The sequence below is a fragment of the Mus pahari genome, chromosome 3 (genome assembly GCF_900095145.1).
Source record: "Mus pahari chromosome 3, PAHARI_EIJ_v1.1, whole genome shotgun sequence".
In the NCBI taxonomy this organism is placed as follows: Eukaryota; Metazoa; Chordata; class Mammalia; order Rodentia; family Muridae; genus Mus; species Mus pahari.
Window position 1 is genome coordinate 11,560,287 of NC_034592.1, and position 23,324 is coordinate 11,583,610.

At 45.5% G+C, this 23,324-nt stretch overlaps 1 protein-coding gene across 4 annotated transcripts in view; it reads right to left on the reverse strand.

The window, feature by feature from the left end:
• The window catches only part of Pax8 (paired box 8), a 57,368-nt gene that overhangs the window by 15,124 nt on the left and 18,920 nt on the right, over nucleotides 1-23,324 (reverse strand). The window contains exons 3-9 of one of the 4 annotated variants that reach the window (XM_029536262.1): nucleotides 10,513-10,678; nucleotides 8,892-9,092; nucleotides 7,568-7,656; nucleotides 7,062-7,187; nucleotides 6,624-6,799; nucleotides 2,430-2,550; nucleotides 1,743-1,949 (exon numbers count right to left, since the gene is read on the reverse strand). In XM_029536262.1, the coding sequence (XP_029392122.1) occupies nucleotides 1,743-1,949; nucleotides 2,430-2,550; nucleotides 6,624-6,799; nucleotides 7,062-7,187; nucleotides 7,568-7,656; nucleotides 8,892-9,092; nucleotides 10,513-10,678 (1,086 nt within the window). The remainder of the gene's footprint in view (nucleotides 1-1,742; nucleotides 1,950-2,429; nucleotides 2,551-6,623; nucleotides 6,800-7,061; nucleotides 7,188-7,567; nucleotides 7,657-8,891; nucleotides 9,093-10,512; nucleotides 10,679-23,324) is intronic. The other 3 variants (XM_021195202.2, XM_029536263.1, XM_029536265.1) reach the window with 3 other exon arrangements.

Below are 23,324 nucleotides of genomic sequence, written 5' to 3' on the forward strand. Positions count from 1 at the left end.
GGTGTCCTAAAGGGGACTGGCTGAACTGTAGGTAAGTCTCATTATTTCCCAAGTCCTAATGTTGCCCCTTTCTTGGCTGACCAGAAAAAAACTGATGCTCAGAGGCGGTCTTCTGGAGATGATACAGAATCTCAGAGAGAAAGTCTGTGCAGCAGGTAATAGTTTCAGCAGATGGCAGGGGATTCTTAGGCAAAGTCAAACAGAGTGGGGGGCTAGGATGATCCATGGAGGATTGAGCTGGGCTAATTTCAGATTTCCTGACCTTTCCCTCTACCCTCTCTTCCTGCAGCATATCACAGGAGTGATTTGCTCTCTGCTTTCTTAAGCTCATTCCACTTCTAGAATCCCTCTGTCCTACTATGCTCTCTCAACCCCATGAGGGCTCAGCCAAGAGATGAACATTTAGGTCCCAGCTTGTCCACGCCTTAGGTGGGAAGTCTCTGAGGACATCTGCACTGATCCTTAAACCGACTTAAGCACTGGCATATGTCTGCCTTGTCCTTAAGCTGCAGACCTGGGCTTGGCTCTCCAAACTATAGTCTTAACTTGCTTCCTGTTCTTGAATACATGCACCCCCAGATCCTACAAGTCTGCTCACCCTGTTTTCCTCTTAGGTCCCTTAGCTGCTTCTCAGTCTCTCGTTCTCACAAGACAGACAAGTGTGCCCTGCGTGCTCCCACAGCAGACACAAGCCATCTCTTTCCCTCTCCACTCCCCATTCCACAGTCTCTGGCTGACATCACTCTGCTCGCAGGTTTGTGCATTTTAATCACTTTGCTCAAAACAAATGACCCATCTCTGCTGACTTCACCCTCCTGAAATTTCAAACTCCAAGTGAACCATTCTTTCCTTTCTTCAGACCCTTGACCACCGCCTCTGCCCTCACACTGCCCATCTCCATGGCAAGGTTGCATGGATGTGCAGAAAAGGGGAAATACCAGTTGTCGAGACAAACAGAAAATGCTGTCTTTTATAAGATAGCATGCCTGGGTTTATGTCCCAGGGCCTTCGAACCTTGATCCAGTGGGAGGCAAAGTCACACTGCAGAGTCTCAACCCAGTGCCCCAACTTCAGTCAGAGCTACTCTGCTGCTCTGGCTGGACACCTGGCATGCTGCAGGTTTTCATTTTAAGTTTCAAGACAGGCCTAGAATATTGGAATACAGCTGGTCCAGATAGCTTAGACTGTCCAACCTGGGTTGTCTCTGCCAAGTCTCCCAGTGTCTGTCTGCTTTAACCTCTCAAGGTGACAGGGCCAGGGAGCAGGAGACAGGGAGGCATGCTCTCTGTCACTTACTGTTCATATTCAATGGAGACAGCTCTCTCACACAGGAGAGTTCCAATGATCAACTGGAAACTAACTACTTCCCTTCTTGGTTCTTAGACACCCCTACCCCCATCCCAGGAACCCTGTGTTGATAATCAGTCAGCTATCTGAAGACTTTGAAGTGTCTCTGCCTGTGCCCAAACCAAACCTTGACTCCTACAGACATAACTCAGGTCCTGACTGGTTGGGATAATGTTCTGCTTGGAAGATGCAGTGGTGTATTCCACTTGCTGGTACCCTCAAAGTGGCTATTTCTGACTCCCGACTTCTCCCATAGGGAGAAAACCATGTGCTTGATAAACTGGAGAACAGGGTAGTGATGTTTAGCCTAAAAATGAGATTAGCCTCAGACCTGAGGACTTGACCTCCCTCCCACCCCACGACACCTACAGAGCCCCAGGACCTCCCTGTCGTACCTGAGAGGAGGGCCTGGCCCGTGAACTGCCCATACACGGAGGCAGCATGGGGAAAGGCATTGAAGGGTGGGACCGAGGCACCTGCTGGGCCCCCAGAGCCGACTTGCTGAAGATCCAAAAAGGCGGAGCTAGATAAAGAGGAAGGGGTGGAGCTAGAACTGGAGAGCTCTGGGGTTTCCTGCTTTATGGCGAAGGGTGAATGAGGATCTGCCGGAGGGAGGGAGACAACAAGGAGAGAGGGGTGTGAGATGATGGGGTGGGAACATGCACAAACCAAGCCATGAGATGGGGTAAGGGTATGGGGAGAGGCAGGCCTGGCTGCTGTAGGAGGAGTCTAGGATGGAGAGCCATGGCTAGAGTTCCTTGGATGGAATGAGATAGGGGAGCTGCAGGCTCTACCTCTCTGATATGCCTTCTGCCAGTGTAGATGGATGAGAGACTGAAGTCTGTGTGTGCTCGGTCTCTCCTTGTTAGAAAGATTGGGGAGATCCAGGGGGTCCAAAGACTGAAGGTACCACCCCTTGCTCCACTTTGAGGCCCAGTCAGCAGAGCCTATTTTTCCTTTCCAGGCCAGTACCCCAAACACCTTCCTCCTGCCAGCCAGACACCTTGGCCTCCTCCTGCCCCAAACCCATGCTGACCCTCACAGTAAAGTCCAGATGGTTCAGGAGCCTCTGGGCATCCTACCTGCCACCACGGGGTATGTCTGGTGAGTCGAGAGGTTGCGTCCCAGAGGTGTATTGGAAGGTGTCAGGGTGGCCTTCCCATCATCCAGGGCACTGTTGAGTAAGGGCAGTGGGTACAGCCCCTGGAGAACAAAGGGAAGTCAGCAGAGGTAGAGCAAGCCTGGCTTCCTACTGACCCTCCTGTCTGTCTCTGCAGTGGGAGATGCTAGTCTTCTTAAGAAAAGCTCCCCGACTCAGTCCTCTTGCTTTCTCTTAGCTCCACATACCATGCTCTCCCACTCAGAGCCCCAGAACTCTCCCAGGACCTGGCTTAGGGCTCCCTCTTCCAAGTTCCAGAATTCAAGGCCCACTGTTGCCATAGAAGTCCAGATATGTGATGGACTGGCCACCAGAGGACCATGTCCTGACAGGGTGCTGGTCTTAGACCCCAGACACAGGGCATCGCCCAGATCTGAAATTGATTGCAGGAGAGGCTGCTCAGTGTTTTACTCTACTAATACTTGATTCCTTCACTTAGAAAATGCAAGTGCAGAGCTAAAGGAAGTGCAAGGTGATGTAAGGATGTAGGCTCAGGTATACCTACTCTGAGTACAGTGATCACTCTTACACTTGCAGAGAGCTCATGATCTGCTTGTGCTGCTACCATTCCTACTGAGTAACCCACTGGTATACCCTGTAAGACTGTGTCAGATTTACATAGAAACATTTAGTTTCACCTTGAAAGATATATAGGATTCGTTTTGTTTCAAAAATTCTATCAAGCACTTAGGGTTTATGTTCAGCATCAACGGTCATTCCAGCTCCTACTGGCACTCCGTGGTATGAGCATGCCTATGGCCTAAGGATACTCCTTGAGAAGATAATTTGTTAGGCTACAGGCATGATTGGCTCTCTGCTGTCCTTCCCAAGGCAAGACAGCACACATCCACTCCCCACACACTGACCATATATTTCACAAAGTACTATGTAAACTGTTGTACAAGACTGGATTGAAGGACTGGTCAGTCCATACTTATATAACAGCTCTGCTATATAACAGCTCTGCTAAAGACAATTGTTTTCAGTAATTTCCACCGAGCTCAGTTCTCCAAGGAGTCACAATGGAGTCACAATGCTTTCTGGTTGCATGCAGGGCACTTTTGGAAGCTGCAGTCAATTCTGGAGGCCACCAGGGCACCATCAGCATGCAGCAGCAATTACTAAGTGGCACTCTGGTTCCATTCTTCTGAGGGCCTACTTAGAGGCAGGGTGAAGTTGCTCTAGTGAAACTGAACAAAACACCTAATTTCTAGAGAATATAAGGAAAGTTTGAAATGCCTTGTGAATGTGTTGACTTGACAACAAAATACATACTAAAAATCAAGTTTCTGTTCTAAACTCAGCCCAAAGAAAAAGTTAGAGAACCAGATGGTGTTATGATCAATGTCTTAAACATGCCACTGATGAGTGGACTTTTTTTCTGGGCTTAAACGTGAGTTGGGGACAGGAGAGCATAATGACTCAGAAGTGAAATCATGGTTTTGATTCTACAACAGGAAGCTGTACTTTATTTGAGCTCTCTGGGCCTTGATTTTTTTCCTACCTTTAAGTATAGGAGTTCTAGAATCTACCACATAGGACTGATTAAATATTAACTGCAATTTTAAATAAATTTTTGCTTGGCATAGAATACTCAGCAAGCACAGACTTTCAGCTAGAAGTGATAATAGATGTATTGTTACTATGGGAAGAGTCAGTAACTGCTACATTCCTCGTCTGTCTTCATAACCTTCTCTCTCACTCTGGTGACCCACATGGTGGTGAGTGTAAAATATAGAGGAAGGACACACAGATTTCTAAGATTGCCTGGGGATGACCCTGCGATGAGAAATGAGGTCACTCTCGCCCTTGTTGACTTTCCATGCTAACTAAGATCATATATAAATATCGGTTTTATCTTGCCTCCCAAAGACACCAAGCCTCTATGCCTGGACAGGACATGTTCCTTTTGGGTGGCACAATCAGACACAGTAGGCAGAAGAGCAAGGTTCAGGCTAGGATTATCTGCTGCTCACAACCCAACCTGATGACTGAATGGGGGAAGGAAGAAATAACTGGGGGACAGGTTACTCCTCTAGGTTGAGGGTTAGAGAAGCTTAATGATTTTCAAGTATTCTGGTTTCATTTAGTTTTTATATAAGAATGTCCTGGGCTACTCCTTTAATCCCAGCACTGGGAGGCAGAGGCAGATGGATCTCTGTGATTTCTACACCAACCAGGTCTACAAAGTGACTTTTAGGACTGCTAAGGCTACACACAGAAACCATGTCTGGACACCCCCCACCAAAAAAAAAAAAAAAAAAAAGTTCATGGGATCACCATGTCAAAAATAGGCAAGGTGGAATGATCCTTATGAATAAAACTAGGGCTTGCAGCCATAAACTCTGCAACTGTCTATTTCCAAGTCCTCCCATGCTCCAGGCACTGAGTTATCCTCATACAAATTGAAGAGGTAAGCTGTGTGACTACCAAGTATCCTATAGATCTAAAGTCTCCCATCCTAAGATCCTCCTTGCATATCCTCCAGCATGGCACAGGGGCTCTCTCTAACCAAAGTCCACTGGATGACTTACAGATGAAGCCAGTAAATGGCTCTGGGACCCAGCAGGTGCCCAGGGTCTCCTCAGAATTCCTCATTATTCTCTAAGGATAGCTAGAATATGCATATTGAATTTTGCATGCTACCATAGAATAAGCTTTCTGCAGACTCAACACTTGCCTTCTGGAACCATTCTCTGACTATCAGAAGAATGCCCAGGCCTCTCCCTGGGTCTGCTAATAGCCAACTTTGTCTACACCATTCACAGCTACCATAGCCAAAGCTGATAAAAATCACTGACGCATATTGCCTGCCCAGTTGTCAGGGTTGGCACACGGCCAGGAGCCCAGCCATTTGCTGGCAATGTTTCACCTGCTCGTTAGCATCATCATCATTGTCACCCTCAGGGCTTCAAGGTGTACCTATAGGCTTGCCTCAAGCCAAGAGCAGTGACAGGCTGGCCATACCCCAAAGAGTTTCCTGCAGTGTTTGACTAGATGGAATGAAAGAGGCAGACACTGGTACCATTGACAGATCATAGAACATGTCTCTTAGTAGTTATTTGCATTTTGGGATATTTGTCAACCTCAGTATGGGAATGTTCATTGCCTGCTTTTTACCGAAGCCATTCCATTATAACCTATTTCTTCCTCCTTTCCTAAAGTCTGGAGAGGAACTCTTCCTGTAGGTTGTATCTTATCATTCTTGATTTCTCAACTGACTCATTGGTTCATTCATTTAATATATCTTCATTGGAAAGCTATTAAAATACTGGACTTGGGATATTCTTTAAAGGGAGAGGGCTTGTCTAGTGTGTGTGTGTGTGTGTGTGTGTGTGTGTGTGTGTGTGTGTGTGTGAAACCCTAGGTTTGATCTCCATCACCACAAAAAGTAATAATAATAATAATAATAATAATAATAAAGGTAATAATAGCAATAAGAATCTAGAGATGGCGGAGTTGTCTCAAGAGGCCACCCTGCCCCTAAGCTTCTTGCCTTTACCTCCCCCACCCCATTAGATTATTAGGAAACACTGTGAGAAGTCAATAGAAATCATGTGTGAGACAGGGAGGATGACAGGGTCCCAAGGGGTGAATCGTAGGTGAGGGGCAGGGACAAATTCATGGAGAGCGTGACTGACCTGAGTCACAGCCAGCTGGTATTTTTCCAGGCAGAGTGGTGAGAAGAAAGGCATTCTACAAGGAGGGCACATGATGTACAAGGGCAGAGAGGTGTGAATGAGCCTGGTGTGCTTGAGTACATGAGTCACACAGAATCCTAGATTATGCAAAGGGCTAGGAGTGGTGTTGAGGTCATCATAAGAAGGGTGTGAGCTTTAACTACAATTGTGAGCCCAATTCTATTGTTGGAGAAAGCCACTGAAGGAAAAAGGATGGCCCTGAAAGCAAAACTAGGTTCAAAGTTCAGATGTGGGTTGTGAGAAGAGAGAGGTATGGAGGCATATGGTGAGTAAGGCACGCATGCATGAAGCTGGACACTGCATCAAGAGTGTGCACGAAGCCTGTGGGAGCAATTTGAAGTTGTTTGACGGCTAGAGGACATGCTTTGCTCTGGCGCTTGCTTACCCCGTCTATCTCTTGCACCCCAGCTTCTTACCTGCTCCCCTTTGGTGTGGCTGGGGGAGGCATAGGCCTCCGGGTAATGCTGCCGCTCAAACGGGCACTCAAGGGCCTCGAGATGGTGCTGGCTGAAGGTGTCCGTACGAAGGTGCTTTCGAGGACCACTGCTGCTGCTCTGTGAGTCAATGCTTAGCCGACAGCTGTCCTGGTCACCTAGTGCCCCCAGGCAGGAAGAAAGCTTTCAGGGGACTCCTCAACCAAGCCACCAGGCCAAAGTGCTCCAAAGCAGAGGAGCAGATGGGCTGAAGGGGTTGGGGCAGAACAAGCTAACGGAAAGGACCAATGCTCCTGTGAAAGGGAGTCTCAGAGCCCTACTAAGCCAGGGCCATAGAAGGAAAGGTTTGTCTTCCTATCAAAGCTTGAGCAAAGTGCTCTCCTGTGTCTCATGCCACCCACAGGTCCCCTGAGCACTCACTATCATCCATCTTTCTCTTGTTGTCATTGCCAGGCTGAGCAATTCCTAGGAGCCCGTTGATAGAGTAGGTAGAGCCCAAGGAATCCGACTGGGGTGACTCTGGGGGTGTTACAGCTGAGCTGGGGACTGCAAAGGAATAAGGAGAGGATCAGAAATAGGTGTAATACTCCACATAGCCGCTATCACCACCATGGATGCAGAGCAGCAGGCTATGCTGTGAACAGAGGCCCTGGAGAGCTACAGCCCTTCAGGGACCTGCTGGTAGGAAGTCTTCCTAGAATGTCATTTGTCTGAGTGTATCCATTTCACCATGTTCCTATGAATATCCCGTGACCATTGAAATAGACATTGCCTCAGGGTAAAAGCTCAGTCCATGTACAGGCGTATGAGCAGTCATATGCTCTTGTATGGCTGTGTCTGTATGTGGTTATGTCTATGTCTGTATGACTGTGTAGATTGGGTCTACATTCAAAGGTATGGGAACAGCCAAATCCCTAGACACTCACTCAGTGTGTGTCCTGGGCTCAGAGACTTGGTGGCCACACAGCTGTCCATGGGGAGGTTGAATGGCTGCTGCACTTTGGTCCGGATGATTCTGTGAGGAAGCAGAAGGACTGTTAGAGAAAGAGGATGAGTCAGGAGCTGTGGTTGTCCTGAGTCCACTCACCTTCATGACAACCCACTTGGAGATCTTAAATGTGTCTTCAACTCACTGAGTTCACATTAAACTGGCCTTACCTCATTCTCATACCTGACTGCTCATGTCCCGTGTCAAGACTAGAAACATGACTGTCTCAAGGCACAAATATAGCTAGCTGCAGCTTAACAGGGATCTGTAGATTTAGCCTTGCTAGACCCCAGGACTGATCCTGTTTTGTATCTCACTGTTAACATCTGAATGTGTGCCACCCACCAGCTGCTCTGCTCCTCAATTGGCCCTTCCTGAACCTTACTCTAGCTGATTCTGCCCTTTTCAGCCAGACTAAGTGTTTTCTAATACAAATCAGCTTCCTGCCTAAAATACTCTAATGGCTCTAATGGCTACCTGCTGCATAGTCATCAAAGACAGGAATATGTTCCAGTGCCCACAGGCTTCTTAGGGGCAGTTTCTTCTGGCATCTTATAGTCCATGTAGCAGCCTTATAGTGAGCCTTTCTTGTATCTCCTCTTTCATCTCCTTGTGCAAGCTCTCATTAACCACAGGGCCTTTAAATGCTATGTCAAAATTCTGTGGTATCCCTCTTCATCTAGTTAATTCCCATTCTCTGCTTATTACTTAAAGAAAGGCTTTCATGACTTCCCTGAGACAAGTTACCATAGGTTACCCCTGCTGTTTTTAGGCTCCTACCCTCAGCAGGACCAGTAGCTGCATTTTTGCCCTGTCTTTGTGGGTACTCTGTGTCTGTGTTACTGGTAGACTGTGAACTCCACAAGGACAGGGATCCTGTGCTCTGGGAACTAATACAAAATGAGTGAATGAATGATGTGTGAATGAATGAGTGAACAACTGTGATGAAAAGGTAGTGAGCAAAAGTGCACATGTGACCAAGTAGTCAGCGAGGGCCAGGAAATCATCAAGGAACTTCTTTCACAGAATGAAAGAGTATGTGGTGTTTGAGGAAGCGCAACATAGTGTGGGGACAGAGGGAGGTGCCACAGCAGGAACAAGAGAAGGCTGGAAGGGGTGGCATGTGCCAGGCTGAGGAGCTCCTGCCTGATTCTTCAAATTAAAGTCTCATCCAAATAGCAATATCCCACCCTTTGTGTTTCTTACAGGACTCTTCCAGTACCCTAGGGTCCAGGAGGGTGCCAGAAACTGCTGTCTCTCACCTGTTGATGGAGCTGACACTGGGGACAGTGTCATTGTCACAAACGCCTTCTGCCAGGAGCCGGTCCCGGATCTCCCAAGCAAACATGGTAGGGTTCTGCCGCTTGTAGTCTCCTATCTTCTCCACCACCTTGGGGGTGGCCACCTTGGGCTTGGAGCCCCCTATCACTCCAGGCCGGATGCTGCCAGTCTCGTAGTACCTACTCCAATAGAGAACCCCCCAAAATTACCCAATAAGCAGGTGGGGCCTTTGAACATGGACCTGGCCAGGGCCTCTGTCCCCTCTGAGTCTCCTGAGGAGAGGTGTGGAACTGAGACATGTCCTTCCCCTGACTCCTGCTCAGCCTAACACTGGATTTCTCTCCATGGATTCATTTATTTGGGTAGATTTCTGCTACTGCCAAAGCAAGACCCCTCTGCAAAGGCTTCTCCCCAGACCAGCTCGCTGTATTTGCATCATAAAGCCCACAGAGAGCTCCCTTGTAAGAGAGGATGTTTCAGTATTGATGCTGGGGAGTCTCAGGCTTGCATCCACCTTCTCTTAGCATGACTGTCTCTCTGACTCCCCTCCTTTGTTCTCCTGGCCTAACTCAGGAAAGCCAGCTGCTGTCTTGCTGGGTCACCTTTGCCTGGTCCAAATCTGAGTCATCTCCTTCACCCTTTGCTCTCTGGTTTTCAAGCAAGTTCTCATGGTTCAAGTTAAAGCTGCTTCTGAAGTCCAGCCTCACTTAGAATCCCTGACCTGATTCAACCCCTAAACATGAGCTCCCTCCTTCAGAGCCTATCGAACCCACAACTAGCTGACAGATGAGTGGCTTAATCAAGACTCTGGTCTTCTTTGTCTCCTCTGGTCTCTTCTACCAATGAATAAAACAAAGCGTGAGTCTTTTAAAAGGCCATTGTCCTTGCCATTCAAAGTTCTTCTCTCTGGGACTTTACAATTTTCTTAACAATACTCTTTCCTTGGCCCTAAGAAAAGGCCACTTTCCCTCTAGCAATTTCAGGCAGAGAGCCAGGGCTCTCCATGGTTCTTTACAGACCAGACCCTTAATTTCCCTTGAACCTACATGTGAGTCTGTGTGGTGGGTTGGAGAGTAAGGTGGACAGGACATGGAACTCTGGAACTTTCAAACTCTCTCCTTAAATAGTATTTCTGATGGCCATGTCAGAAGGCTTTGTGTTCCAGCCCCGATCGACTGAGATAATCAAAGTCACTTCAGTGAGGTGGAGGCCAATGAGGTACATAAATTTGAGTCCACTCCCTTTTATTGGCTTGTGCTGGAGCCTAGATCCTGACCTTCTTATTGATTATTTAGAGGTTCCTGGCACAGCCAGAGCAGTGAAGCACCACGTTGCGTCTTACAAATGGATGGCTCTCAGACCTCCATGTGTCTGAGTTTCGTGCTTCCTGCTCATCCTACAGGAGCCACGGGCCAACCTGGGAAGTGTTCAGTGGGGCTATAGATTTCATCAGACACTTTAATTGCTTCTTGCAAATGATATTCTGAAAGTTTTGCCTTGAAAAACACAAAATCAGATAGTACATGGGCCAGCAGCTATGAGGTTGACTACAGAAGACAAGCCTTGCAGAGAAAAGTGGTATGTGGTGAATTTCGTGCTTACCTGCCAAGGATCTTGCTTACACAGCCATGGCTGACACGGAGCTGGCGAGAAATATCACAGGGCCTCACACCCTGGTGGGCCAAGTCCACAATGCGTTGACGTACAACTTCCGGCAGAGGCCTGCCATTCACAAAGGCCCCTCCTAGTTGATTCAGCCCTCCATGACCTAAAAAAAAGACAGAATTGTCAGGGACAAGTGTCAGAACCAGGAGATAAATGTCAGATGAGTTAGTCTTGAGTATGAGTAGGTGGGAGGGCATGGCTGGGCACTCCATGGTCAGGTCTTTCAGTGGTTCCTCCACTTGCACCCTGTCTTACTCAGAAACACACCCCTAGGAGGTTGGCACAAGTAACATAAACTGCTCAGCCCATCTGTCATGTGAGCATTCGAAAGAAGGGCTTTCTGAGAGCCCTTTAGCTCTGCTCCATCACATTCGGGAGCCCAGCCCTTCCCTTTCCCCATTTCCTTCCATATGCAGACATGTTGGAGTGGAGAAGTCAGGGTTTCCTTAAACGGACACTGAGTGACAGAGAAGAAAATATCTCCCTTCCCCTGGACTTTCTTTTCTTTTTGTCGACATGAAGGTACAAGATGAGATGGGTGGTCTTTCCATTTGTCTTGCTCCTTTTAAACCACAGAACCATATTTTATAACACAAACACCAAAAAGTGAAGGAGAGTCTCTGGTTGAGGTTAGTCAGAATGGACTGAGCCCTGTCTGCGGCTGTCTTGCATTAAGCAATCCCAAATTCGTGTCTCTTTTTAACAGATTAGAGAACTAAAATACCAGGTTGAAAATTAACTAGGAGACGTCCCATGAGTTTTGTACCACTATATCAGACTGGGGACAGAGTGGTACAGTACAGTGCATGACAAGCCAAGCCTTAGCGGCTTCCCTGACTCGACCCTCTGAACTGATTCTGTACTTCATTCTGACCATACATATCTGGTCAGATCCATACCTGCTGAGTGCCTAGTACATGTCAGGTGCTTTCCCAGGTTCTGAAGCCCCAAGGTGAATAAAGCCACCTGCATACTTGCACCCATCTCACAGGGCTTATCGCAGTAGGAGCCTAAGCCAGCTAATTAGCATCCCTCATGATCTTTTCTGGAATCTCAGGCTTAGACAGGTAATTATTGAATCAGTAGACCCGCCCCTGGTCAGAGAAGCACAGAAGAGTTCTTTTTAAAATGCAAGCTGAGACTCAAAGCAAAGAAGTGCTAGATGAGAGAAGGGGATCCTGTGTGAGCCATGGGAATAGTATATGCAAAGGTGTCTCTTAGATTTGCACTACTTGGAACTGCTTTTCAATTAATGGTGTGTTAATTTCAGGACTGATATATACAATTTCCAAAGAGAAGACCATAAAGAGCATTTCTGTGGCTTCACTCAAATGACTTAGCTCTTGGGAAGAGATCTCTTGGTTAGAGATCCAATGATTGCTGCTTCTTTGTGGGTCCTTGATTGAAGGCTGGAGGGGATCCTGTCTCTGCGACCTTGTGATGACAGTGTCATTGCCTAGGCATGACTAGCATATTTTCACACCAGGAACTGAATCTGGTGATCTAGCTTAGGGTGGGGAGCAGAATGGTCTGATCTCAAACACTTAGGACCATCCTGAAACTTACTGCATAGCAGCCAGTATTGTACATGGGGTGGGAGTTGTAGAGAATCAGCCAGTAAGAAGGGAAAGTTAATACCAGGCCAGTGTGACCAGTTAACAATATTTATGGGCTAGGGTGGGAAGTGCCTTTGCAGGACACACTGTGCCCATTATCACCCACTGACTTAGCACATTCAGAACCACCTCCCAATTCTCCTCGGGGCCCAAGATGTCTTCAACAGAACAGATAATTTCCCTTAAAATGAGCAAACAAGGTCATAAGCCTCTCTACTGAGCAATAAGTTAGGAGAAAAAACCCACTGGCTCTGCACCAAGTATGAGGGACAGGATGGTCCGTCTTCCAGGACAGCTTCTGCTGTCCTGTTCTACACCACCTGTCCTGATGAATGCTTTTCCATGAGTTAGATGATGTCTCGGGGACTTTCAGTCCAGTACAGGCAATAACCAATGTGGCTCTTACTTGCTTTTAAACTCATTTCCTCTAACCCCTCACTGGCCATGCTGCCCTTTGTGGAAAAATTACCTCCCAATTTCTCATGGTTGCCTTTTGATTCTTTGGAATATACACTCTGAACACCAAGGCACATCAGATGGCTATCCAAATGGACAAGACTTTAGGCAGGTCTAGTTTGTCACTATTTTCCAGAACCTTTGCTGCATGGAGTATAGATCTTTGTGCTAGAGTCTATCTAGAAGTCAGATTGAGTGTGTGTGTATGTGTGTGTGTGTGTGTGTGTGTGTGTGTGTGTGTGTGTTAGTTATAGAGGTGTCACAAATTGAACATTTTGCCTGAAAACAAAACAAAACAAAAAAGCACAATTTACTCATGTGGTTCTCCAATAGAGACGGTAGGTACAAACTAGAGTCCTAAATTATCCTAAGGGCTGACTCAGCATCCTTGGAAATCCACATGCTCAGAACCCTACTGAAGCTCACTACATATACAGCAGACAATCACAACTCTGGACCCTGAACTGTGAGTTTTCTAAGGCATTATTTTATTGGGGAAGAGCTTGGGTCATATTTCTGCCTTGATTCTATGTGTTTTAGCTATATCATTTGAGTAGATTTGGTTGTTTCTAGCTGTAGGCATGACATAGAGTTTGACAGCATTTTTAATTGTACCTGCTACTGATAATAGCAATAGCAATGTTGGGATGGAGATAAAGAAGCATTTTATTAGCTAAAAGTCTTGATATAAATGTAAAGGTTTTCTTTGTAGCAATAATGTGCTTGATATAACACGGTGGTAACTCTGACTTGGCCCTAAGACGAAGGAGTTCTCAAATTGAAATACACACCAGGGTCAATAGTAGGGTTTATTGAATAAAGACCTATTGAATACAATACCTTAAGTTTTTAAATCAGTTAACTAGGGTGGAACCAAGAATTTTTGTTTGTCAGAGGCCCATAGCCGTTCACTGTGAAGAGAGGAAGTGACTTTGGAATGCTTAGCCCTAAATGGAATATAAATATCACATCCTCCCCTCAAGGTCAGAGATCTATGCAGAAAAGGAGGTAAGAAGATTATAAGAGCCAGAGGTGGTGGGTGAATTCAAGGACACAGTGTTGGGGGGGGGGGCACAACAAAACAGCTGCACATACAAGCTCACAAGGACTGTGACAGTATGCACAAGACCTGCACAAGCTCACACCAGGTAAGAGCCCATCATGGAAGATGGAAAGAACACTTGAAGCTGAGGATCTATTTGTATTTGATTGCTGATAGGAAAGGAAACGTTAGTTCTTTAATGGTGCAACATCTGGTTCCACTCTCAGAAGTAGGTGGCCAACAAAAACTTGACTCCATGGATTAACGTGTGTGTGTGTGTGTGTGTGTGTGTGTGTGTGTATACACCCTGCCCCCCCCCACACACACACACAAGATGGGGGGATTCGGTGGATAGGGAGGTGGAGGATGATCTGTGAAGAGTTGGGGGGATGAATGAATATGATCAAGATACGTCATAGTAAATTCTCAAAGAATTAACAAAAGCTTTTTTAAAAGTGTGCTTTGGAGAAACTTCTAGATTGTATGACTGCAGAGACTTTGGAACCACTGGTTTAGACTGGGTGTTGAGCAATGGATGCCAAAACAAATGAACAAGATGATATTCTTTCTTTCTCCAATCATTTTTCAAGTGTTATAATTATTATGTGTATTTAATGACTTTCATTTCAATTCCACACATATTAACAAAATGCTAATAGTGACTCAAGCACAAAGGATTGGGTATGTAACCTGGAACAAGAAATGAATGTTTATGCCAGCAAGATTCTGCTGAAGGGACCCTGATATTGCGGCCTCTTGTGAGGCTATGCCAGTGCCTGGCAAACACAGAAGTGGATGCTCACAGCCAGCTATTGGATGGAACACAGGGTCCCCAATGGAGGAGCTAGAGAAAGTACCCAAGGAGCTGAAGGGGGCTGCAATCCTGTAGTGGAACAACAATATGAACTAACCAGTACCCCCTGAGCCTGTGTCTCTAGCTGCATATGTAGCAGAAGATGGCCTAATCAGCCATCACTGGGAAGAGAGGCCCTGTGGTCTTGCAAACTTTATATGACCCAGCACAAGGGAATGCCTGGGCCAAGTTGTGGGAGTGGGTGGGTAGGGGACAGGGGCGGGGGGGGGTATAGGGAACTTTTGGGATAGCATTTGAAATGTAAATAAAGAAAATAATAATAATAATTTAAAAAAAAAGAAATGAATGTTTAAATCCTTTTCGGGAGACACAGCCAGATTAATTGAAAATCTTCATGTTAAGGTAGAAGTCGCTTGGAGAAGCATACAGGCAGTTAAAGAGAAATCAAAGGAATGACTGAAATGAATGGATGGATGGATAGATAGATAGATAGATAGATAGATAGATGACAGATAGATAGATAGATGATAGATAGATAGATAGATAGACAGACAGACAGACAGACAGACAGATAGATAGATAGATAGATAGATAAGTAGCTGTAGAAAGTAAAAAATTCCTTGCATAAAGTCTTGACCAAGTTGAATGTTATTTACTCCCTCTATAGATTATGCATAAAGATTGGGAAGGCCAAATGGCTGCTTATGAGGATGGCCTCTATGGGCTGAACTGAGTTCTGTGATGGAAGGGCTTTTGAGTTTCTGTGTCCGGTGTGGGGGAGTGGACTTCTCTAGTTGATTTACCACCAAGTGCCCAGAGGTGGGTGCAGGCTTCCTTCCTGCCCTCTGCAAGGGACTGATGCCCACTGTCTCCCTGCTGCTTTGTACTCTACCGGCAGGTAAGCCGGAAGACCGGAAGCCAGGGATCAGTAGGAGCTCTATACTTGATCCAGAGGTAGGGTTGGGGAAAATGTAAATCAGGAAGAGGTTTGAAGCTTCATAAGCAAAGGTCTCAAAAGACCTTGGGAGCTGTGGGTGGAGACAGGTGGCGATGTTAAGAGGAAGACTGGCCGGATAAAAGGAAGTTCTTGAGTATGACTCTTCAGATGGGGAAACCCAAGTTTTACAGGGCAGGGAGGACTTGGGGTGAGTTAAATGAATTTGCAGGTCTGTAAAGCTTTAGGTGATGTTTGCTGTCTAGAAGCATCCTTTGGAGAAATGACCACTGTGGGAGACCCAAAGATATTGTTTGGTAATTTCTTCTCCACTCAGAACTTTCTGAGAAGTTAGGATGGAAGAATGAAACAGAGACATCACTTAAAACTCTCATCACAGAAGCACTTAAGACAGAAGCACACCTTTCCTGCTATCCCACGATCTTCTGTAGCACTATCATGTCAATGACTTTAACCAACAACATTATCTATCTGGTTCCCTTTATGGATTCCTCCAGGGGAGAGGTCAAGTCTTAGCACCCGACTCAGAGTCCCTGCTGTGGGACCCTCACATCCCATTCCATGGTACTTCTTTTTCTTTTTTCATCTTCTTGATTCCTTAAAGCTCAGCCCCAAATAACAATTGCTCAGTGTGCCATGCTGTGCTGTAAAAGCAAAACAAAACTGAATTTTACTATCTGTGGATTTTTTTTTTTTTTTTTTTTTTTTTTTTTTGCTTTTGCTCCAAGAGTGGGCAACCCTTGGCAAGGTATAGTTAGATGTGCAGTGACTGCCTTGGGGTACCCTTCAAATCATGCTATCTCCCATCTTCTGTGAAGAGTAAGTAAGCCTTGCTAATGCTAATGTCTTCAGGCTCTCACTCTGGTGTTGCCCTTCCCCAGGACACTGGCTTTCAGGTCTGCAATGCCCACAACCTTGCAACATCTCCATCTTGACTTTATACCTTTATGGAATAAAAATCCAAGGACTTTGTCTCAAACTGTTCCTAAAGAAGTGTTCTGGGACCATGGACTACCTCTGTCTCACTTTAGTAGAGCAGATCACTTGAATCTGTGAGCTCATCACATCCTGAGGTGTCCTTCTGGAAAGCTGCATCATGGATCCACTCTGCCTTCCCCTTGTACCCCCTCCGCCTCTCTGCATGACCTTTGGTGTCTTTCTGCCGACCACTTATCCTACTAAGGGAAGCTCCAGAAGAGACAGTGTCAATCTTTACCTTTGAAAGCGACTGTTTGCCTTTCTCATTCACTTCTCATATATTGCTCATGTTTCAAATGTTCTTGAAATTCACTATATAATTTGTTGTCCTATTTCAAAAATCAATTTTTACCACTCACTTTCTACTAGGCCCATACTTGGATTATAAAATGAAATAAAATTCATCTATGCTCTCCCTAGCATCAAGTATGGCTGTTTTTGAGAAACTTTTCTGAAAATAAGAAGGGAAATTTTCATAGTCAGGAAAAAATATGAATGAGGAGAAGGGTGTCTGGGGTTTTGTCTGTTATCAGATTGAAGCCATGTGAGGTCAAAAATATTTGTTCACTTTCGGTTAAAATATACAACACATTAAATAAATATATCCCATATGAATTAGCCAACCATTTCTAGCATTTTCCATTCTTTTATATTCAGCAGACCACACATCATTTCTATCTCTAAACATTTATACCAATATCTTCTAACTGTCTTCAGCATTTAAAAACCCATGTACTCAACATTTTCTTATGCACTATGACATACCAAATACTTTAGCAGAAGTGAGTACATAAATCTGATCTTTACCTCCCTGGAGCTTTTATTCCAGTGACAGTCTAAGAGGAGTTACACAGTCGGCAAATCAACACTCAAATGAATGCTTAGTACTTAACATCTTTACAAGGAGACAATGGATGTGGAATTAAAGAGTACTGATGGGGGACAAGGGAAATAGAATCATTTCAAGAAGGACAAGAGGAAACCCCCACAGGTAACAGAATCTAGACAGGTAGGAGTGGTTCCCTGAACTCATTGAGCGCCACCCCACAACCTTCCCCATATAACTCTTTGTTTTGCAGCTGGAAATAAGTACATCCAAACTTATATCTGGATGTAACGCTCCCATGTTTAAGAATGGTTAAAGAAAAGACAAGGCATCCTTTCATTCATGGTAAGTCCAAGCATCTAAATTTAGCAAACAAGACCCACCATGACCTTTCTTTTCTCTCTTGACTCATTCCTACCATCTGTGCCTTAAAATCACTACTTTAGTACCATTTCCATCAAAGTGCCTAAGTCCTGCCCTGGAGGCCCATGCCTGGAGTACCATTACTTTATTTTCATCTCATTTATATCTTAAGAGTTAGCCTTTCAGGCGAATTTCTGAGTTTGAGGCCAGCCTGGTCTACAGAGTGAGTTCCAAGACAGCCAGGGCTACACAGAGAAACCCTGTCTCGAAAAACCAAAAAAAAAAAAAAAAAAAAAAAGTTAGCCTTTACAGGAAGTCTTCCAAGTTTTTTTTCTTGCCTGCTCCCTCTGGTTCTTTCTCCTAAAGAAGTCGAGGCCCCGGCTCTACCACCACATCCATCAGACTATAAGTGTGCAACTATTAAGTGTGTCATGCTGGATAAACTGTTTCTTGAGGAATCCCTCAAGAAACTGGGTTTAACAGTTGTTGTTGCTGTTGCTGTTGCTGTTGTTGTTGTTGCTGTTGTTGTGTTGTTGTTGTTGTTGTGATTTACTGAAACCCTAGCATCCAAAGTAGTGCTTGGAACACTGTGACACTAAATCATGCTTATTTAATTCATTGTTGGAAGGAAAGAAGGAATGTAAATGGAAGGAGGGAAAAGAAAAAGTGAGGGAAAGCAGGAAGTTCAAAGACAAGGATGAAGGAAAGATGGCACGAGGAGGTCGAGAGGAAGCTACATATATTTTGCCTTCAAGAGAATTCTGTTACCCACATTCTTAGATGTAACTATTTAAAGGAGTTCCACATATAACAGCCCAGGAAAAGGGAGGTTTGCGTTGCTTCTGAAGGACACACAGATGGATGCAGTGGCCTTTCTGCTGGCGCTTACCCAAGCCTCAGATGGTCACATTACATGGATGAGTCCTCCTGGGCTTCATACCTCTGTGAGGAGCCAGCTTTATGCATGAATGTGGGCGCGTGCTTTGAGGAACTTCTTATGGAGAAAGAAGTGCTGTTTTATTGTTACAGATTTCCACCAATGAGGAAATTGTCATCAGTGTGGGTGTTAAAATTCCTAACTATGAAGTCTTTTATTGCTAACTCTGGTCAAAAGTTTTCATGAAAAATGTTGGGGTGACTACACAGCTCTGGCCTTGGGAAGCTTGCAGTTCTGTCGGGGAGAAGACCCGTGCGTCCCAGCTCAAGCTAGGGAGATAGGATTAGCAGTAGAAGTTGCCTTTCCTAAGAGCTCAGACACCAGCTTGAGAAGAAATTTTTGACCCATGACTATGAGGGCAGTGCCACTTTGTGTCTTTCATAGTTCATTCAGTAAAAAGAAATGAAACTGCTTCCTGCACCTCACTGCCTGGAAGCACACTACTACCTTCAAGTACCATGACTAAATCCATCTGAATCCTAGAACCTTGTTTCCTTGGAATTCTTCTGGCAGCATCACTTGGAGTGTGGTCAGAAGATGTAAACCTGTCCCTAAGAATGTCAGCAGCGGGTTTAAACAAAATCTCCTGGGTGTCAAAGAATACAAAAGCACGAAGAAAGGCTCTGAGAGTCACTGAGGTCTGGGTTGCTTATCGCTAATCCAAATTTCCAAAATAGGAAATGTTTTCAAAAACCAAAACGTCTTTAGTACCAACAAGTTAAAATGCTCCTGACCTGACTTCCCCATTGAGCACTTCACCATAGACACTCAGTGGAGAGACAGCTTCACCTCATGTGCTCTGGAAGTGGCTCCTGGGCGGGGTTCGTATATCCATATTCACTAATGAATATATGAACCTCATTCTCTGAGGCTGTATAGGATGGAGGCCAGAAAACTTGTACTTGACCTCTCAGTTCTGACCTTCACTCCCCGTGTAGCTGTGTTGCTTAGATATGAGACACCTATGAACTTAGCATGGAACCTAGGCTTAGTAGGCCGTCTGCTGAGGTTTGCCATTGCTGTATCCATCTTGATAGCCATCCTTTTGGGGTTATGGTCTCATGGATGGTTCTTCCTGAAATGGTTTCGATTTAATTTTTCACATCTCAGCAAGTAGCAAATCCTCCTGCAACACTGGGCCTCCTGCCTGGGCTGTTTTCTGATGTTAGTATTTTACAATCCTTAGTGATGAGAGGAGCTTGGTTCTGGATGCAGTGGGGGTCAAGAATAACCACAGTGCTCCTTTTCCTCCTGAAGTGCATGACTGGGTGGTTACTCATTGACTCCTGGGAATTCTTTCGGATGCCTTCCTCTGCTCTGGCTTGCTCTGAGAGTTAAGGCAGTTGGGAGAACCAGCAGCAATTCTGAATCTTCTATGATCTGAAGCTCAGCTAGACCAAATATTATCTCCTTATAGGAGTAGAAGGCTACACCTATAGCAGGGGAAGATGCCCTTGCTGAGATAGCCCAGGGGCACTGTGGCTGAGAAGGGTTAGTACTATCACTTCATCTCTGGTACTCTGGTATGGAGGCGGTGGTGACATAAATGCAGAAGCAGGAGACAAATGGTGGATAAAAGGGTAATAACTGAACATGAACCAAAGTTGACCTGTGTCTTACCAATATTGGCTTTAAAAAGGAGAAAAGAGAAGGAAGAAGGAAGGTGGGTTGTGTTCTGTATCCACCCCCATTCCTGAGTTAGTTACTGCTTAGGAATAATGGCTACAGGCAACATCAAGAAACATGCTTCTTCCTGAGCCAAGCAGAAGTGCATCTTTTCATTGCATTAGCTTCACAACCCTTGAGGTAGAAAGCACACCACCTCCACTTTGCATATGGCAGAGTGGGGAGCAGAGATTGTAAGGAATTTGCCCAAGGCTGCACATTACAGCAGGGCCCAAACTGACCCTCAAGCTGGGATCTCTACATGTGACACCTACACAAATACTCTGCACTTTGTGACCTCTGCCACCCCTGACAGTGACCCTACCTAAGAGTGACCATGCCTTCAACACCACCTACCAAGTGTGTGTGGTTCCCAAACCCAATTTAAAACTATACCCAGGTTTCCCATCATATAGATCAGTGTCTCTCTATGTCTTCACTATTTTCACTATTTTCTTTTCAGTGAGAAAAAAAAATGCAATTCTTTTCTGTCCCCTACTCTTCCATATTGGTTTGTTGTCCTCTGTTCTTTTTAAGTCTGCTTGTACTTCTTTCCTTCTGCCTGCCCAGCTGTAGGTCCCCCTGTCCTCTGTCTCCTTCACTCGTTTTCCCTTATTTCTACCCAGTGTTAATTATTCCTCTGACCCTACTGTCACTAGTGCCCCAGCCCCTTCCTATCAAAGACAGCAGGCCCTTCTAGGCCCCCTTTTCCTTGTGCTTTCCCATCTCTGCCTCCCCTCTCTCCCCCTCCCCCGGCCCCTTTGGCCACCCCCTGCATAATCTCCACTGCCTGCATGACTGCCCAGGTTCTTTATCCCATCTTCCCTCAAAGGCATCCGCAGCTCTGCTGTTATTCTTGTATTAGCATTGAACCCATTAAAGCTAATTTGTTTGCCCTAATCTCCATTTATTTTTCCCTAGTTGATATTAGATTTCCCTTTCTATTGCTCCAGCGTGATTTTCTCTTTGTCTTCCTAATGGTGTCCCCCCTCTCTCTTCCTCCATTAATCTGGTTGGCTTCACTGTTGTTTCAAGGCCTTTTCTCTCTGCCTCCCTCAGCCCTTAGATTAACCCTGTCACCTCCCTCCCAGAAAGGGACCCCAATGTCTGTATTCCCAAGGATGAAGCTGCTGTATATGTCAACAAGCCTCTGAATGTCTGGGGGAGGCACTGGTGATCTTAACATGAGGCTAGTTCCTAAAGCCTAGTCTGTAGGTTTCCAAAACCTACAGAGACCAGAGTGCTGCAAACACCTGGGTCACATGAGCTGTATTGAACCTGAAAGCTACCATGCCCTAGTTTTTCCTATGTAGGATGAACTTTGGGGCTCTTTCAAAGATTTCTGGAGGCTGTTTCCAACTTGCTTGTGCCCTATATATTCTATAAGTATGCTGAGCAGTATATGGGCAACTTCTTCCCTATGGCTAAGATTTGGCAGTTTCTTGAGCAATCGGTATGGTGCTTCACCTTCCTAAAGATGTAAAGGCCCTCTGGGTCTGGGCTCTGAGTGTGCCTGATCTACACCCTGCACCCTGGCTTCCATAAACCTAAGGAGAGAGGCCTACCGGGAGCAAGGTTCAGAAACGTTCTCTTTCTCTGCCAGCCTTGCCCATCCAGAGGCTTCCATCTGACTCTCATGACGTAGATTTCTTCCTGGACACCAAGACCTCAGAGGCAGCTGTAACTCCTCTTCTGGCTGTGTAAGCTCCTTTCTGGAGAGCAGAGTACTTCCTACCTAAATGCTCACTAGACTCCCTTGAGAAGCCTGGCACTTTTCACCTTGTACAGCTTAAAGAAAAGATTATAGCATAAAGTCCCTACTCCTGGATCCTTAAAAAGATCTTCTGGTGATTTCTTAGACTTTATAGCCACTCTGTAAAATAGAAATAACTATGAACCCAAACTATTAATTAGTTGATTAAACATAAACTTGCAATTGCTAGCCTCCCAGGTCCTGGAAGGTATGTTAGAGAAGCCTCCCCAGGACCTAGAAGGTATGCTAGAGGTCTTTCTTCTGGCTCCTCCCCCTGAGCTTCCAGAGGCTAGCAGATTCCTGCTACAAAACTGCCTGAGGGTAGTAGAAATATCCACCCAGGAGTCAGAGCTCTGTCTTCCTGCAGGTGATTACATCTGCTAAGTATTCATTTTGACTTCTAGCTCCCTCCCAAGTCACCCCACATTTTCCCTAGGATCAGAGGCTATTAATGCTGCTTTTTAAGAAAATGGGTTGATATTAAAACAATATTCAATTCTGGGAGACATGTAACATGACGAGGTGGCTTCTGAACAGATGATAGGCTTTGCGTTGAAAAGCACACATATTAATAAATTTACTATGTTACCAAACCTTAAGGCTTTTTGATCCAATCACTGTGGGTTATGATTCACCTTCCTTCCTCCAAGAAGTTCTGTAGGATATCGACATGTGGTGTGTGTGTGTGGGGGGGGACCTAGTGCATAGTAAGCAATCCAAGTTCAGTCACCATGTCCTGCTAGAGCACTGGGTTCTGTAGCTCTGCTACAAGGTTATATATCTGAGTTTAATGAACACACATTACTTTAAGATGGGTAATAAGGGAAATAGAGATGTGGCTAGAAGAACCTCTAGTAGAGAGAGACAAAGTCATGGGAGTGGAGAGGGAGATGACAGCAGGAGGTGGGGGGACAAGCAACTGTAGTTGGTGTAGCTTCAGTGACTCAGAGGCTGGGTGAGTGAGGGGTCTTTAACAGAATGCAATCACAAAGTAGGAAAAAATATGCTTCACTAACTAAACCACCACTGTTTCTCTGCAGCTCTAGGTTTCTTTGTTGTTTTGATCTTAACTAAGATAAGATATGATTGACAAACTTAGAGAAGAGGAGAGGTTAAGCTTTGGCTAGAATAAGGATCAAGAGACACAATTAGAAACTACGTATAAGTGGGGGGTGGCAGAGAGAGGGGAGAAAAAGAGAGAGAAGGAAAGGGAGAGAAAGAGGGAGAAAGAGAGGGAGGGAGGGAGGAAGGAGAAGAAGAAGAAGAAGAAGAAGAAGAAGAAGAAGAAGAAGAAGAAGAAGAAGAAGAAGAAGAAGAAGAAGAAGAAGAGGAGGAGGAGGAGGA